This window comes from Carassius auratus, chromosome 1 (assembly GCF_003368295.1).
Source record: "Carassius auratus strain Wakin chromosome 1, ASM336829v1, whole genome shotgun sequence".
NCBI classification, from domain to species: Eukaryota; Metazoa; Chordata; class Actinopteri; order Cypriniformes; family Cyprinidae; genus Carassius; species Carassius auratus.
In genome coordinates, this window is record NC_039243.1 from 1639922 (window position 1) to 1657122 (window position 17201).

General features: G+C 38.3%; 1 protein-coding gene across 1 annotated transcript in view; it reads left to right on the top strand.

The window, feature by feature from the left end:
• The window catches only part of LOC113112166 (polypeptide N-acetylgalactosaminyltransferase-like 6), a 161445-nt gene that overhangs the window by 48290 nt on the left and 95954 nt on the right, over positions 1 to 17201 (top strand). The window contains exons 4-5 of the mRNA XM_026277634.1: positions 390 to 528; positions 3528 to 3694. Coding sequence (XP_026133419.1) covers positions 390 to 528; positions 3528 to 3694 — 306 coding nt within the window. The remainder of the gene's footprint in view (positions 1 to 389; positions 529 to 3527; positions 3695 to 17201) is intronic.

Consider the following 17201-nt stretch of genomic DNA (forward strand, 5'->3'; position numbering starts at 1 on the left):
TCTAGAATTATACAACGGTGAGATAATGAGAGAATTTAACATTTTATTTAAATATTACATTAAATGTTGATAGGATTTCCATCAATTGTGACAGAGAAACACAGTGGAAAGCGGCTGAGCTCATAATGTATACTGCAGAGCCAGCAACTCGGTCAACCGGCAACTCGGTCAATCTGGTCAGAATTCAGAGAAAGGCCAGGCTCATTGGTTGAGTTGTTTCAGCTATTCAGTCAAAAAAAATAAATAAATAAATAAAATTGTCAGTTCTCACAGCGGTAGTTTCTATCTTTGGAGTGGTGCATGTTCATTGTTAGTACACACATGCTCACCTTGTCAACATCTTGGCTGTGCTCAGCATGGTTGCTGATATCTGACCGCATCTGTTTCAGGAAAAGGGGAGCATGGGAAACCGTACCCGCTTGCAGAGGATGAGTGTGATGACTCTGTATACAAAGAGAATGGCTTCAACATCTACGTCAGCAACAATATAGCTCTGGACCGCTCCCTTCCTGACATCAGACATCCAAAGTGAGTAGAGCTGATTCTCAAAGCATGTTCACAGTAACCAGGCTCCAGAGCTGCACAGCTTGAGCTAGACATCAGCGTTTTAACGATCTGTGGCAGGCCATATTTACTCAATCTGGTTTAATTAATGATTTCGTCCTAAATGAGAAGTTAATCTAATTAGGATGAATTAGCTCAGTGATTTCAAGGCTGATAGATTAGTTTTTTTCTGTGCACCTTTTGCCGTCATATGACATCAAAACAAGGTAAAGCAGGGATAACTGTAACTTTGTTTATTTTTTTTATTTTTTTTTGCTGTTTGCCTGATGAGAGACAGTATATTAGGATGAGTCGAATATGACTCACTTTATTTCTGTATCCATACTGTTAAATCAAAGATATATATTACAAATAAATTGCTAAATATTTAATAAAATGTGTGACCAGCCCATGTTGAAAAAAAAAAAAATAAATAAATAAAAAAAACAAAAAAAAAATCTATTATCCTACAGTTTCTACAAATATATCATGCAGCACAACTGTTTTCAACATCAATGATAATAAGAGATGTTTCTTGATCAGCAAATCAGAATGATTTCTGAAGTATTTTGTGACACCGAAGACTGGAGTTAAATTACATAGGAATAAATTATATTTTAATATTTATTAAAACAGAAAACATTTTATTTCAGAATATCATTGTTTTTTGATCAAAGAAATGTTCTTTCAAAAACATAAAAAATAGTAGTAACCCAAAAGTTTGTAGCACAAATGACAATGAAAGTGCTTTATCATCAGTGTCAAAGTGTAAAGGCAAAAAACAGAGACAGAGATGGTGCAGTCCATCCATTTAGCGGGATCTGAAGGAGAAGGTCTGGTTTCACACTTCCATCTAAATGAGCACCTTGATGGATTGATCATTAATTGTTCTCAGAAGGCTCTGCACCATTACCTTCCCTTGAATGTCTCCACTGCCATAGATTTCCCCCTTGGCAAGAACAAATCTCTCTATAACTCCTGTACCAAAGAGTCACTGTCTAAAGGAGGACCAATTCATTACAGGGTTGTCGATAACTAAAATACAATTTATTCTGCCAGAATGAGCTTAAGGTCCATTTAAGCATTTGCTGGCTTGCCAAGTTTCCAGGCTTTCATAATGTGAATGAATGTGAAGTCTTTAAAACATGTTTTTAGGTTCGAGAACATTGCCTACATCTTCTTGGTGAAAAAGTTGGTCTGTTGCTCCCCTGCTGTTAGCTGTAAAGGTGCGTAAACCCCTTTCAAGCACTGCAGACAGCGTTCCGGTGAAGTGCCTGGTGTGGGGCTTTTATTTACATCCCATATAAAAGCCTGTGGTGCTCAGTGTGGAACCTGCCAACAGACAGAATGTGAATAACTGTCTCAGTGCGGGAGCCAGCATGCCCGTGCATTCACTTTTAATGCAGGTAACAGAGAGATACACAGATGCTGCTGCAGCTTCAGCTTGTGCTAACAAGCAGAAAGAAAGAAAAAATGGACAGATTCCATGCTTTCTCAAGTGAAAAATGGCTGAGAGTTTTAAAAACACAGTCTTTTGAAGAAAAAGCAAAACAAAAATGTGTGTTTATCTCTCTCTTTCTCTCTCTCTCTCTCTCTCTCTCTCTCTCTCTCTCTCAGTTGTATTTTTCTAAATGTTTTTTAGCTTTTATTTTTTATCAAAAAAAAAAAAATCAACATGGATATTAACAAGATATTAACAAGAAATGAAGCATATTAGAATTATTTCTGAAGGATCACTTGACACTAAAGACAAGAATAATGGCTGCTGAAATTCAGCTTTGTCATCACAGGAATAAATTATATTTTAAAATGTATTCAAATAGAAAAAAAAAAAATATTTAAATTGTGGTAATATTCAACAATATTACTGTATTTTGATCAATAAATGGCATTGGTGAGAATAAGAGACTTCTTAAAAAAATAAAAATAAAAATAAAAGAAATCTTATAAAACATATTTGTTTTTATACTTACCTGACATGTATAAGTTATTTTAGTACGTTTGAGTATGGATTGTTGAATCAAAACTAAAGAAAAATAAAAGGCTCTTTGAAGGCCTCAAGGACAGGAATTATAACCAACATCCTAACAATGACACATCTATCACTTCAGAAAAAAGAAAAAAGAAACATTTCTAGATTTTAGAACACAACACTTTTTTCTTTCTACAAAATAGCATAGGCCAAATCCTGAACTGTAGTGTTTTCATGCAAATAAATATGATTTAATGCTGATTTGGAGCATTTGATGTTATGACAGTTGCATGTTCCAGTAATGCACATGTCACTGTCTGCCTATTACTATGCAAATGTGGTGCTTTTTCTTCTTCCTGAGCTGTATTTCATTAGTAGACTGATCTGACAGGTCAGACAGGGCTGTTTTAGATTCTGGCTCCTCTCCAGAATGCATTTGTTCACCATGGTGGTTCTCTCTATACTGTATTTGTTGTTTTTTTGTCCTTTTTTTCCCCCACCGCCATCGAAGTGAAATGTTAAAAAACCATGCAGCGCTCCGAGAATGATTATTATATGGAGGTGTATGAATGAGGGCCGGCTTGTCAAGTTTGTCAGGGTGCTGAATTAGAGAGACCGGTGTGAGCCATAAAGTGCCACTTCATCTGTCAGTGCCGGCTTTGTCTGAGCGCAATTAGCATACAGATTTCTGAAAGCTTTATGAGCATGCTGGGACTGAAGGACCTCTCAAAACATTGATTTATGATCTGAACTCCATCGCCGTTGCCCACGGCATCGGGGCGGCCCATGCCAGTCCTTTTGTTTTCAAATAATGTTTTTTACAGTTTGGCAAGATGCACAGTTACTTACGAGTGCAGTAAATGACATTGTTCTGAAGAGGCTTCCGCGTGTTTGTTATTGACAATATGTGGATTATACACTGACGTACTGATCAAGCATTTGATGTAAAGCATAAGTAGACACAATAGGGTTTGGCTGCTTCTCACTCTCTCTCATTCTTTCTCTTCTGTAGCTGTAAGCAGAAGCTGTATCTTGAAAACCTCCCAAACACCAGTATTATCATCCCGTTCCATAACGAAGGTTGGTCCTCTCTGCTTAGAACCATCCACAGCATCACCAACCGCACACCCGACCACCTGATCGCAGAGATCGTACTGGTAGATGACTACAGTGACAGAGGTAAGTCGCAGAGCTGTTCTTTCTCTCTCTCTCTCTCTCTCTCTCTCTCTCTCTCTCTCTCTCTCTCTCAGAGCATCTGCTTGACATCAGGGCTGTTTCTGGTGTCTTTCTGTATTAGCCACTCAAAATGAATTTTGAATGGAGCTTTGACAGCACTGGGTGCTTAAGTGCAACAAAAAGTTTTTTTTTTTTTTTTGGTCACTTAGCGATGTAGACGTGACTTTGTCATTTATTGGAAAAGAAAATGGTCACTGATTGATTACACAATTACAATGTTATTATAACTGGTTTGGATTTCTTTATTGTTAATTTGTCTAATGTGTATGTGTAAGTCTTTGCCTTATTAGTCTTATTGTCCATGAAAAGTAGAAAGTAGAACACATTCCATTCCATTGGTTGTGGAATGCTGTCAGATCCAAAAGAATCATGGAAGCACATGGATAGCACACTGTTGAGCACTATAAAGCCAAATACTGTGCCTTTTGGAACAGCAAATTTATCAATACCTTACACAATAAATCAGTGAGACCATCCCAACATACAATGCCCCTCTGTACTACACAACATCTCAGCCCAATAGCATTCCATCTCACTGCTGGGCTTGCATCACTCCTGTTGTGGAATAACGGGAGAACACAATAGGGAGTCTGTACTTCGCTCTGGCCTGTTCTGTTCCCCTTACATACTCATGTCCAGTTAAAAGGAGCCACCATTATACTGAGAGGCATCTTGCATTGTTTTGCTTATGATAATAAACAAGGAATTCTTTTTATAACACAGATGTGTTGTCTGTGTTGCCATGTTTACATTGTAATACAGTGTTGTTAGTCAATTTAAGGCCAGTTGGCATAGATACTGTACAGTACATCTGTCGATTCAGTGTGTGTGTGTGTGTGTGTAAAAAAAGTAAACTCTGCTATGCTAATCAAGCTTATTGGTCATTACTTGTTTATGATGAGCTCATTTGAGACACAGATTTCCTCTCAACAGACTTTTGACCTAGAGCAAGAGTAAAAATGAATTTTCAAAGCATAGATAATGTCAGTCTTCTGGCATCTGTTGCAGTCATTTGAAAACAGATCCTTCAGTGAAAGAAGTTCTAAATCTCTTGTTTATCTGTCCGGTGTTCATACGAGTCATTTATGTGGTTTAAAGAGAAATTTTAGCCAGATGTGTTGCTTATTCTCTGTAACAAATGTTTGTCCCCAGACCTCTAGCAATGAGAGGCAATTGCATCGGCTAATATACAGAAAAAAATTTATAAAAAGGAATTAGCGTTCCGGTCCTGACAAAATGATTTGGTAGTTACATTTCACTCAGACTAAAGATTGACCAATAATGCCCAAGTGCATTTCAGAGGAAATAAGCACCTGTCAGTAGCGTCACTGGTCCCTCTCAATGCATGCTCTCTACACAAATACACAGAAGGTTGTGTACAGTTGGTGGTCTTTTTGTCTGGACAACTTTTGAAAACCTCCAGTACCATCAATCACAACAGCAAAATATATATATATATATATATATATATATATATATACACATACATACAGTGGGTACGGAAAATATTCAGACCCCCTTAAATTTTTCACTCTTTGTTATATTGCAGCCATTTGCTAAAATCATTTAAAATGATCAAATTTAAAAATCAAGTCCTTTTTTCCTCATTAATGTGCACACAGAACCCCATATTGACAGAAAAACATTTTTGCACATTTATTAAAAAAGAAAAACTGAAATATCACATGGTCCTAAGTATTCAGACCATTTGCTCAGTATATAGTAGAAGCACCCTTTTGATCTAATACAGGAGTCTTTTTGGGAAAGATGCAACAAGTTTTTCACACCTGGATTTGGGGATCCTCTGCCATTCCTCCTTGCAGATCCTCTCCAGTTCTGTCAGGTTGGATGGTAAACGTTGGTGGACAGCCATTTTCAGGTCTCTCCAGAGATGCTCAATTGGGTTTAAGTCAGGGCTCTGGCTGAGCCATTCAAGAACAGTCACAGAGTTGTTGTGAAGCCACTCCTTCGTTATTTTAGCTGTGTGCTTAGGGTCATTGTCTTGTTGGAAGGTGAACCTTCGGCTCAGTCTTAGGTCCTGAGCACTCTGGAGAAGGTTTCCGTCCACATTCATCTTCCCTCGATTGCAACCAGTCGCCCTGTCCCTGCAGCTGAAAAACACCCCCACAGCATGATGCTGCCACCACCATGTGTTGTAGGGTTGTGCCGATAGACGATTGTATCGTGTATCGACGATAGTCAGAGATATCGACATAAGCAGATTTCTCTGTCGATAATAAAGACGATATTAACCATATCGCCCAACACTAATGTGATGAGCAGTGCCTGGTTTGACTCCACACATACCGCTTAGAATTAAGGCCAAAAAGTTCTATCTTGGTCTCATCAGACCGCAAAATCCTTCAGGTATTTTTTAGCAAACTCCATTGGGGCTTTCAGGTGTCTTGCACTGAGGAGAGGCTTCCATCGGGCCACTCTGCTATAAAGCCCCGACTGGTGGAGGGCTGCAGTGATGGTTGACTTCCTGCAACTTTCTCCCTTCTCCCGACTGCATCTCTGGAGCTCAGCCACAGTGATCTTTGGGTTCTCCTTTACCTCACTCACCAAGACTCTTCTCCCCTGATAGCTCAGTTTGGCCGGACCGCCAGCTCTAGGAAAGGTTCTGGTCATCCTAAATGTCTTCCATTTAAGGATTAAGGAGGCCACTGTGCTCTTATGAACCTTGAATGCAGCAGATTTTTTTTTTTTTTTTTGCAACCTTGGCCAGATCTGTGCCTTGCCACAATTCTGTCTCTGAGCTCTTGAGGCAGTTCCTTTGACTTCATGATTCTCTCTGACATGCACTGTGAGCTGTAAGGTCTTATATAGACAGGTGTGTGGCTTTCCTAATCAAGTCCAATCAGTATACAGTAATCAAACACAACTGGACTCAAATGAAGGTGTAGAACCATCTCAAGGATGATCAGAAGAAATGGACAGCACCTGAGTTAAATATATGAGTATCACAACAAAGGGTCTGAATACTTAGGACCATGTGATATTACAGTCTTTCTTTTTTAATAAATACAATTTATTATTATATATATTTTTTTTTAAAAATGTCAACAATTCTGTGTTTTTCTGTCAATATGGGGTGCTGTGTGTACATTGATGAAAAAGAAATTAACTTAAATGATTTAAAGCAAATGGCTGCAATATAACAAAGAGTGAAACATTTAAGGGGGTCCGAATACTTTCCGTACCCAGTGTGTGTGTGTGTGTCTAATGGTGGTTGGTGGCAAAGTAAAAAGTGCTTTGAAGATTTATTTGTATTTTTTATTATTATTAATAATAATAATAATAATTGTATATGCTTTACTGGCAGAATGTACTGTGAATATTAGTATGTGACTGAGCCCTATTATTCATTGAGTTAATTTTAAAACATCTATACATAGACCATCATGAAAAGACCACAGTGTCACTGTGTGATTAATTTTCATGAATATGTAGAGCGTTTGTGTTTCTTTCGACTCTGCTTGTGTAAAAAGTATTTTTAGAGCACTGCTAAAGTGGAAGCTCTGCTGGTGTCTTTCTTTCACTGCCATTCTTTCTCTTCTTGAAGATAAGCATTTCCACCACGTCTCACTTTCTGCAAAAGAGGCCTTGCTGGGCACACATTAATTGTGGATACAAACTAAATTCATGCCATGCATTAAGAAATGTCCTTGTCGTGAATGCTCACAGTGGCATTCAGTAGTGTGAAGGTACTTCAGCATTGCACCCTTTTGTTGGTTTTTCCTTGACTTGTTAAACCTTCCAGAATGTTTTTTTTTTTTTTTTTGCTTGTTTGTTTAGCAATGCCATGAAGTCAACTGCATGATGATTAAATTCAAATTCCCTTTAATAGATAGCATTCAATTAGAACATGTCATTAAAGCTCTTTTCTAGTAAAGCAATGTTAAATGGCTTGCATGAAAGATGACATTTATGTGAGGGCAGATACTGTACAACACATGCAATTACTGTATTCATAAATGCAAAGACCTATGCTCACCATTGATTATATTTGAATATGGGTGAAAGATGACCAGTGCACTTAAATAACTTATTCTGTGTATATTAAAAACTGAAAGCTCAGTCGGCAATGTACTGCGATTTATTTCTCTGATGGCAAAGCTGAATCTTCAGCAGCCATTTTTCAGTGTCACACAATCCTTCAGAAATCATTCTAATATGCTGATTTGAAGCTGTTGCCATGTTAAAAAATAGTTGTGTGGCTTAATTTTTTTTTTTTTTTTTTTTTTTTTTTTTTTTGTGTGTGAACTGTGCATAATTTTTATCAGGATGTTTTGATAAATAGAAAGTTCAAATAAAGCAGTATTTATTTTATATAGATTGTTTTTTTTTTTTTTACATAAAATATAAAATATGTTTTATATTGTTATATTGTTGTATAACAGTAATCAAAAATCTGTCTGAACCAAAATGTTTTTAACAGTAATCTATTTTTGTTATTAATTGTAATTGCCTTTCTATAATATTTATTATTATTATTTTTATTATTATTATTTATTTATGTAGAGCACAAAAGAAAGAAACAATGACATGAAATTTATATCTGGTTTTACAATCACTTTAATCTTGTATGGAACCCAGATTTTTCAGAAACAGATTTACAGTTCACAATCTGTGAGCACAGTGTTGGAAGTGTGAAAAATCACAAGCGACTATGAGAAGTCAATTTCAATAGCCTCTAATTTGTGTTTGTACCTGCTGAAAGCTGAATTTGTGGTAATTACTGACCAGCCTCCATGTGCCCTTTCAAAAGCTACAGATGACACAATTAGTATGGCGTGAAGATTGCCTGGCTACTACTGGACACACGTACACATGCGCACACACACATAAACATAGCCCATAGACACAGAGACAAAATCAGACTCGCAGTTTTGCTGGAACACCTAGACAGTGAATGATTACTATGCTCTGTGTTTTGCGAATGAGGATGGACAACTCCTGCAAGCCAAATGCGTTCCTCTCTAAGATAACGTCCTTGAGCTACGCCACAAAGTGATGTAAAGAACGGAATGATAAAAACTTTGCAGTAACAAGCTGTTCAGATAGCATGCTTTTCTGACATGTGATTTTAAAGCAGACAGTGGGATACTGGGCACTTTGCTAGCCAAACCTCTTAAAGTCTTCTGCTTAGACAGCGTAATTATTACAATCACCTCACCTTTTTTTGAGAGCAGACACCTGCCCCCTAAACCACTTCACGAAGCAACTTGGGATGAGAGTGCTCTTATCTCTGATCTGTAAATGCTTTAGTGAGTACTCCCAGCATGCATTGCTCCAAAAACTGCACCAAGGTGATTTTTTAAAATACGAAGGTAATTTAAGAATGCATTCACCCATCAGGTTATTTGATTTAAAAAAAAAACAACAATAGAGAAAATAGAGGTCTGTCCCATTTCACATACATCTGTACAATTTTATGACATTTTTGTAGAGTTTGAGTAATGTGTTTCCACTGAACAATTCAATAGGACCAAGTGTATCCAGATGAAGTACTTGTTCAATCAACAGAGTTGGCTCTTTATGCAGCAGTACAGGTGGGGTTGTAGCCGTGAGGGCGGCTTGACCAAAATTTATCAAGATTGCGGATGTGGTGACTGCTGAAATTTCTCAGTGCATGATTTCTCAGAGCTGGTCCTCTGGGTTTTGGTGGTCCACTGATTAATGTGAAGACAGGTCAGGTGACTATGAGAAGAAAAGATAAGACCTGTCCGGATGCCCTATGACATTTTGCTGCCTTGATGGGGCTTCTGTGATGGGCAAAATGGCAGAATATCTCTGGAGTCACTGTAGATGTGACTGATTGGATCCAAAAGAGACAGTTATGTGCTCTTTGTCACTACCAGTCTGCCATGATGTGAACGTTTGAATCAAGAATCAATCCTCTTTTTGGCCGCCTCATGGAGACTGTCAGTAGTCACCTATCATCAGGCTGCTGTAGGCTGGTGATGGACACACACACACACACACACACACACACACACAAAGGCAGCTTCATTCTGTGGTCAGGACAGCACCGTACAAATTTAAGTTGAATGTTTCTTATGGCTCTTGAATGGCTCTTCAAAAATTCATATACTACATGGAGGAGTGTATACTGTTAAAGCACAGTATCTTTTACATGATTTAGGGCACTACATATGTAATTTGTTTCTCCAGTAGGGACCATTAAAGTAGCTACTTAATTGCATGTGTTAGCTATTAGCTAAAAGCCATTACAATTAGAGAGTGGTGGGGTAAATCACCCCAAAATACAGGGATTATCTAAGCAATAAATGAATCAAGGTAAAGAGAAAATCCATTGTCTAATAGCTTTTGCTGCACAGGAGGCAACTAATGTACCCTAAGCTGGTTGGGCTCAAGATCAGCCTCAGGGATCAATGTTCTTAAGCCCAGTCAAAGCAATTCCATCACATTATTTGGCTAGACTAATTGCTCAGACTAAAAAAGTGCAAAGTTTAGCCCTAATGAGATTGACCCGTAGAATAAATGTGTTCCGTTGCTTTAAAGATTATGCTGACTTCTCTTATCCTGGGGCATGTGTTAAATGAACACTTCCTGTGCATCCGCTTCTAATCGCTGTTGCTATAAAATCATTGCTTGTACATATTTCACAAGAAAACTTCTGTTTCCCCTATGTCTCTGATTTCAAGGCATAAATCTCTGGATCAGCCAATGTGTATCACAGTTTATCACGTACTGTACAAGTCTTTGCTACCCATTAACAAAAGTAAGGCCTCCAGTCTTGTCAGTGGGAAGTGCACTGGTCCTCTGGGTGTTGATGATCTGCTGACTTGAGCCTCGGCCTGCCTAGATGGGCCAGGGTACCACAGGAAGAAGAGATAAAACCTCTCTGGATGTCCTTTGGACATTTTGCTGCATTGGCAAGGATTCTGCGAAGGGAGAAATGGCAGAATCTCACTGGAGTGGCCATAGACTCGATTGATTGGAGCGGGCAAAAGAGACAGTGATGTCCGCTTTGTCACTGCCACTCTCCCATGGCGTGAAAATTTAAAGCAAGAATCAATCCTTCCGTTGGCTGCCTCATGGAGGCTGTCGATAGTCATAAGTGGCTGACCTTCCCATCAAAGTTTGTGCCCCTCATCAGGCTTACGGTCTCTGGCAGATATTGTTTGGAAAGCAGCATCCATCAATCCTGTGCCAGCACTGCCAGTACAGAGAGAGGAACTGTCATGGGTTTTTCACAAGAGCTGAAGTGTTAATAAAGCTAATGACACCACCGTCAGTGGCAGATGTTCAACAGGTGTTAGCATTTGAATGCAAAAACTCTTTATTTAAGCTCATCTATGTACTGAAAATACGTTGAGTTAGAAGTCATAGTCAGCTGCATCAACAATATCCGGTTTGCAAAATGCAGACGTTACTGTAAGTAGCAGATTGTCTTCAGATACTTTTCTATGTAGAAGTATGATTCTCAGAACTGGTTCCTGCTATTCCAACTTCAATATTAAAGGGATAGTTCACTTTCAAATTAAATTTTGGTATGTTTTAGCTCACCTCAAGGACCTCCAAGATGTAGGTGTCTTTGTTTCCGCAGTAGTTTCCATTTTGATATATGTACAAGAGGTAAAAACTATATAAATACTGCTAGTTTTATTACACAAACCGCTCGTTTCGTGTCTTAGGTCCTCAATGTGTACTTACGATGGGGAATTGTTTAATTTGGACTCCTCTGTGCATGCTCTTTGAGGTGGTGACTATAGGCCTCCATTTTATGAGGCACAGACAAGAACAGTTTGACCTAAAAATATAAAAATGGGAACTACTGCGGAAACAAAGACACCTACATCTTGGATGCCCTTGAGGTAAGCTAAAACGTATAAAAATTTTATTTGAAAGTGAACCATCCCTTTAAGGATCTGTCTTTATTTTCTTCAGGCTTTGCACCAGTGACGAGCTCTTTAAATCTATATCTTTAGACATGGTGTGCACTACGTGGAGTGAACACAATGCTTGAGCTATATTTCAAGCTATACTGTAAAACAATAAATACTATTGCAGTTGTGAAAGAAATCAAATTTGAGTGAGTCATCAAAACATTGCAAACTGATTTGTTCACACTCACTGATTCATTCAGTAATTTGTTTTTATGAGTGACTATAAAATAAAAGCACACTCCCAAACCAGCATTCAAAAAGAACATATGTTATACTACTCTGAGTAGACTTCAGTAGCCTGAGAACAATGTATTTATTATTAATTTATTTTGGAAGCAAGTTAATGATGGGCACGGAATCAGGAAAGGTCATGGCAGAATTGGTTGCAACACAGCATGAGTAGGCAAAAGCCATAATATGTCCTTCAAATGACTATCAGCTTTGTTTTTGGGTCAGCCCACACCTTGCTCATTTTGGAGCTCAACACCATCATTGAACACAGATTTGTGGGTTGCACTGCATTAAAAGATGACCTTTTCTCTCTCTCCTTTCCCCACCAAAATCAGCCTGGTTCCTTGACAAGCAAAGCCTTTTCATAATGAGATACATCTATGCCCCACTCTGTTCAATCACTCTTCTCAGGTAGTCCATTTCCTTGGCTGTGGGAGGTTGTGAAATATTCAGTAGCATGCATCAGTACTCCTATTATTGAAATCAGCAGCTACTTTTTTTATAAAGATGTAGCCATTAATCAATCATTACCGGAACGTTGGCTTTATTATTTGCTTCATTACTAAAGCTCTACCTCTTGCAACCACCATTCTGTGTGCATGAGTGGAATCTAATGCAGTAACTAGTGCCATTTTTCCATCATTATGTGTGTGCTAGAGGTCTATTGTTGGAGATTACTGATAATGTTTTCACCCTTCAACCTTACAGCCCTCTGAAACAGCCTTCTATTATGTACAGCCTTTCAGGATTAATTAATTGTGTCTGAAAGGCATGTGAATGAAAGGCGTATTAAGTCTTCAGGAGAACTTAAGTTTTGGACAGCATTTCCAGTATGTAAGCATTCATAAAGGTGCTAAGCTACAATTATATTTCAGGCTGACTCTACATTTCTAAAGACCAGCACTGAAGTGATAAGAGAAGTCAGAGAGATCTAATAGACCGATAACCAACCCACAACTGTCCTAGCATGATGACTTTTTATCAGCCAGATATAGAGAGATCCCCTAACTGCAGAATTAGGAAGGGTTATCTCCAAGCGAGGTCAACTGGAAGGAGAGCGTTCCAATTATCATATTACTGTCGGTTATCAATTTTTGCACTCATCTTAAAGAAGGGATATCAAAAGCCATCAAACAGCAAAAAAAAAAAAAAAAAAAAAAAAAAATGTGTTATGTCATTCGTTGCATCGCCTTGCTCAGCTGAGAAAGGATGGAAATTATTCTCCATTAAGGGCAATTGTGCTGCTGCTCAATACAAAGCCATTATTGTCCTCAAGAAATAGAGTAACATCTCTGATGAGCGGCCACCATCATGTGGGAGTGTAAAACCAGCTGTGATGGATGTTGTTGAAATGTAATGACTGAACTTGCAGTCAGCATGGTAGAGGAGGAAAAAGCAGAGACCATTGTGTGTGGTGGTTATTGGCTCCTGTTTTCACTTGGCATAGTCAACTGAAATCGAGCTGGGAGGTAAACTGCCTTGCATACGCCGAACCCTGAAAAAAACTAGCAAATCGAATATTGAAAAAATAAGACTGCCTTGACTTGGCCGAATACAGCTGTGGCCGGCATGGTTATTTATCATATTATTACATCAATGTGCTACCAGCACAGTTATGGTGGTGCATTTGAAAAACAGTAGCTATTATCATTATTATTTGAGCGCAATCATCCTCATGTCTCCAAGCTGATTAGGAGTTGTCCTGAATGGCTCTGATTGTGTAATGATCAGCTAATTACAAAGAGCACAGTCCCTTGCTATGGGGAATTCAGCCTAGCTGTTAATGCCAGTCTGGCAGAGTGAATAATGCAACACCCCATAAGAGTCTCACTCACAATAGCACTGCAGTAATGGCATTAGAGCACATAGCAATTAATGTTTTTTTTTTTGTTGTTGTTGTTGTGCTCTGGGTGAAAATGTTCGCCTTCAATATCTCTTTGTATATATTGCAACATACTGTATAACAGTTGCAGATGTGTATTTACACGCAGTTGTTAAGCGATCTGTGCAGCTGTGATGCAAATTGCCAATGAATAATAGAAAACTGCAAAGCAGAGAGCCATGGCTGTAGCTCCAATCGTATTTATTATACATAACCATGAACTACTGCAATTAACAAGAATAAAAACACAAGCATCTACTTAACTAGCATTTTTAGTCTTATGGGAGGGAGATTCTGAGCATATGAGAAGGACTTTGAGGAGGTATTTATGTTATCTCATTGTACAAAAAAACAAAACAAAAAAAAAAACATGGCAAAACCGTCAATGTAGATATACAGTAATATGACAGTAATATGACGTTCTAAAGCATGTAGTGAATATAGAGCATATAGTGAGATCCAAAAGTCATAGGATGTAAATTTATTTAAACCTGGATATAAACAGAAAAAGACTAAATTTTGAAAAACAATACACAACCAAGTTATGGAGTTGACTTTGTTTACCACTTTAAATATGTAATATGCAACGATTTGTGTATGTGAGTGAGTAACAGAGAGAGAGAGAGAGAGAGAGAGAGAGAGAACTGTGATAGATTAGATATTTTACACAATTAGAAAAAAAAAAATCAAGATATAAACTTTTTTAGTCATTGCCTCTGAATTTTGGTCCCCACTATAAATCAATAGGTCATGCCTGGTGTAGTAGTTGCAACATGGTTGTCATAACAGCCAAAGTGACACTGCACTGAACTATGCTGTGACAGTGATAAGCACTTTGTTCCAGTGTTTGGAGACAAAAATAGGGAAACTCACAGACCAAAAACGACCAGCAGGACTCTTCTAGAGTGAGGACTTTGCAACCAGCCAAATGTAACAGAGCAGAACAGGGCTAGAATAGGTGGACACCACATCAGGCAATTCCATTAGCTGCATTAAACACGAATCAGAGCCTTGAATCTAATTCCATCTGCCACAGAAGAACAGTGAGCCTCAAGAGACCACATGACCCTGCAGAATCCCAACAAATGTCCTGCTGTAACGTTTTAATGTTGACTTTGGGCCAGCTAAGAGTAAGACTGAGGTATTGCGAGGCTATGGTGTGTAGTGGTTTGAAGCAGACAGGCTGGACTAGTGCGGCGTGCGCCCTGGCACTGAGACTGATGAACGTGCCGTTCTGCTGAGATGGACCCATTTATTACCGTCTGACATGACAAATCATTGCACAAGGATACAGGGCCAGTTTGTGCACTCTGCCATCCCACCTCAACAAAGCCATTGGTAATTCTAATGGCCAGTAGGTGCAAATGTGACATTTCTTCATGGTCATGCAGGTATCTCCTTTTTGCAGCCGATTCTGCACCATTACATTTATAATAAAGAGTTTTGTTTAAGCATAATATACTGGAAGGACTCCTAGCATTCCTCAATGACTGAAGGTGCATTTGATCCACTTAACTCGCACTTTATAATATATGGAAAAAGAGAAGTGGAAAACCACAACTGAATACAAAAAGACACACTTTGTATTTGAATGAGATCCTTACATGTCAGACATATACATTTAAAAACGCCTGATTTCTATGTGTAGGAACAAACCCGCAGTACACGACAGTACTGTTTTTCATCCTCTAATACTAATGCACACCTCTTAGAAATATCCTCTCCACGCACAGGCATTTGATCAGATTTTTTTTTTTTTTAATTCTAGTTTCCTGGTGCTCTGAGCTTTGATGTCCACTTTCATTAAACAGATTGTGTTTCTTTTCTCACAGAGCGAGGTCATGCTTAACAGGGCGTGTTTCAAGTGCAAAGAGTTGGGTCATTGGTGAAGCGTGTTTTTTTTTTGTTTTTGTTTTTTAGCAATTTAGACTGGGTTTTGACGTTGAGAAATGGCTGTGTACTTACAAGTACACGTAATTGTATTTTAAATTAATTCCTTCTCCAAATGATGATAATGATTAAAGTGGAGGTGACTTCTGGCACTACTCAACTGTGACTTTATTAATTAGATTTGAGTTATGAGAAAAGCCCAGCAAATCTTCTTGCTTTTAAAGATGCTGTGTAATGAATGCAGATTTCTCTCTTGTCTGTTTTTTTTTTTTTTTTTTTCATGCACATGGCCAAAAGTATGTAGACAACCCCTTTTAATTAACAAGTTGTAGTATTTCAGCTACTCCTGCTGTCAGCAGATATATAAAATATGCAATATGCTTAGACAAACAGTTTTTGTATAATGGGCTATGTCTTTTATGTTCCAGCATGACAATGCGCCTGTGCACAAAGCATGGTTGATAAATGTTTTGGAGGCATGGAGGAACTCGACAATGGTTGGATACTGTCGAATAGTTGTTTTCTATTGAGTCGTTGCAAGCTGCACACAGTAAAATAAAGCTTGATCAGTGTAGTCGTATTCACACACAAATTCACATACTATTTAAAACCGGTTTTGGGGTTTTTTATTTTTTATTTTTTTATTTTTTTTCCTGACTAATCTGACTAACATAACCCTGAAGAGGATGGTTTTCCGTTGTTTATGATGATGGGCATAGTTTCTGAACTTGTATGTTTGGATAGCACGAATAGTGTACCTTGCAGTTAAAAAAGCAAGCGCAGCGCACGTGTGCATATTACAGACTGTCATCAGACTCCTCCTCTTTAGTAACATCATCATCCGATCCTTCATCTTTGCATGTGAAATGGTCCATTATAACTAGGGGTGCACCGATTAAGATTGGCTGATCTATATACGCATCTCATCAGTAAAGCCGGTTCTCTAATCAGCAGTAAATTCCCTCAGGTGCGTAATTTCACATAGAGCAGCTGTTACTACACAGAGCCGTTGTTAAGTGAGAAGCTGCGCAGATCCACGTTCATCATCACCGTTTATTTGCGCAACTAGTCAGTTAACAACGGCTCTGTGTAGTAACAGCGGCTCTATGTGAAATCACGCACCTGATGGAATTTACTGCTGATTAGAGAGCCTGCTTTACTGGCATGATGCGCATTAACGATCGGTCAATCTCGTTCGGTGCACCCCTAATTATAACTTATTTTAGGGCACAGACATCACCACGATTGAGCAGACTGAGATGAGCATGATCAACTAAGTGAGCATCTTCAGACTGAGTTATTTTCTTGTGCTCTGCCATCTTACGATATTACAAAATAAATAAAAAAACACTTTGAGTGCCGTAATTTAGACAGGACTGGCGGGAAATGTGCAATGGTACATCTTTATTATATACTGTATGATATATTGATTTATACAGTCTTTTCTGCTTTTCTGCACTAAACAAGTGCATTTTGCCAAGATAATTTCATAGATGATAGACAAGATGAATGAAACCCTAATTTTGAATTT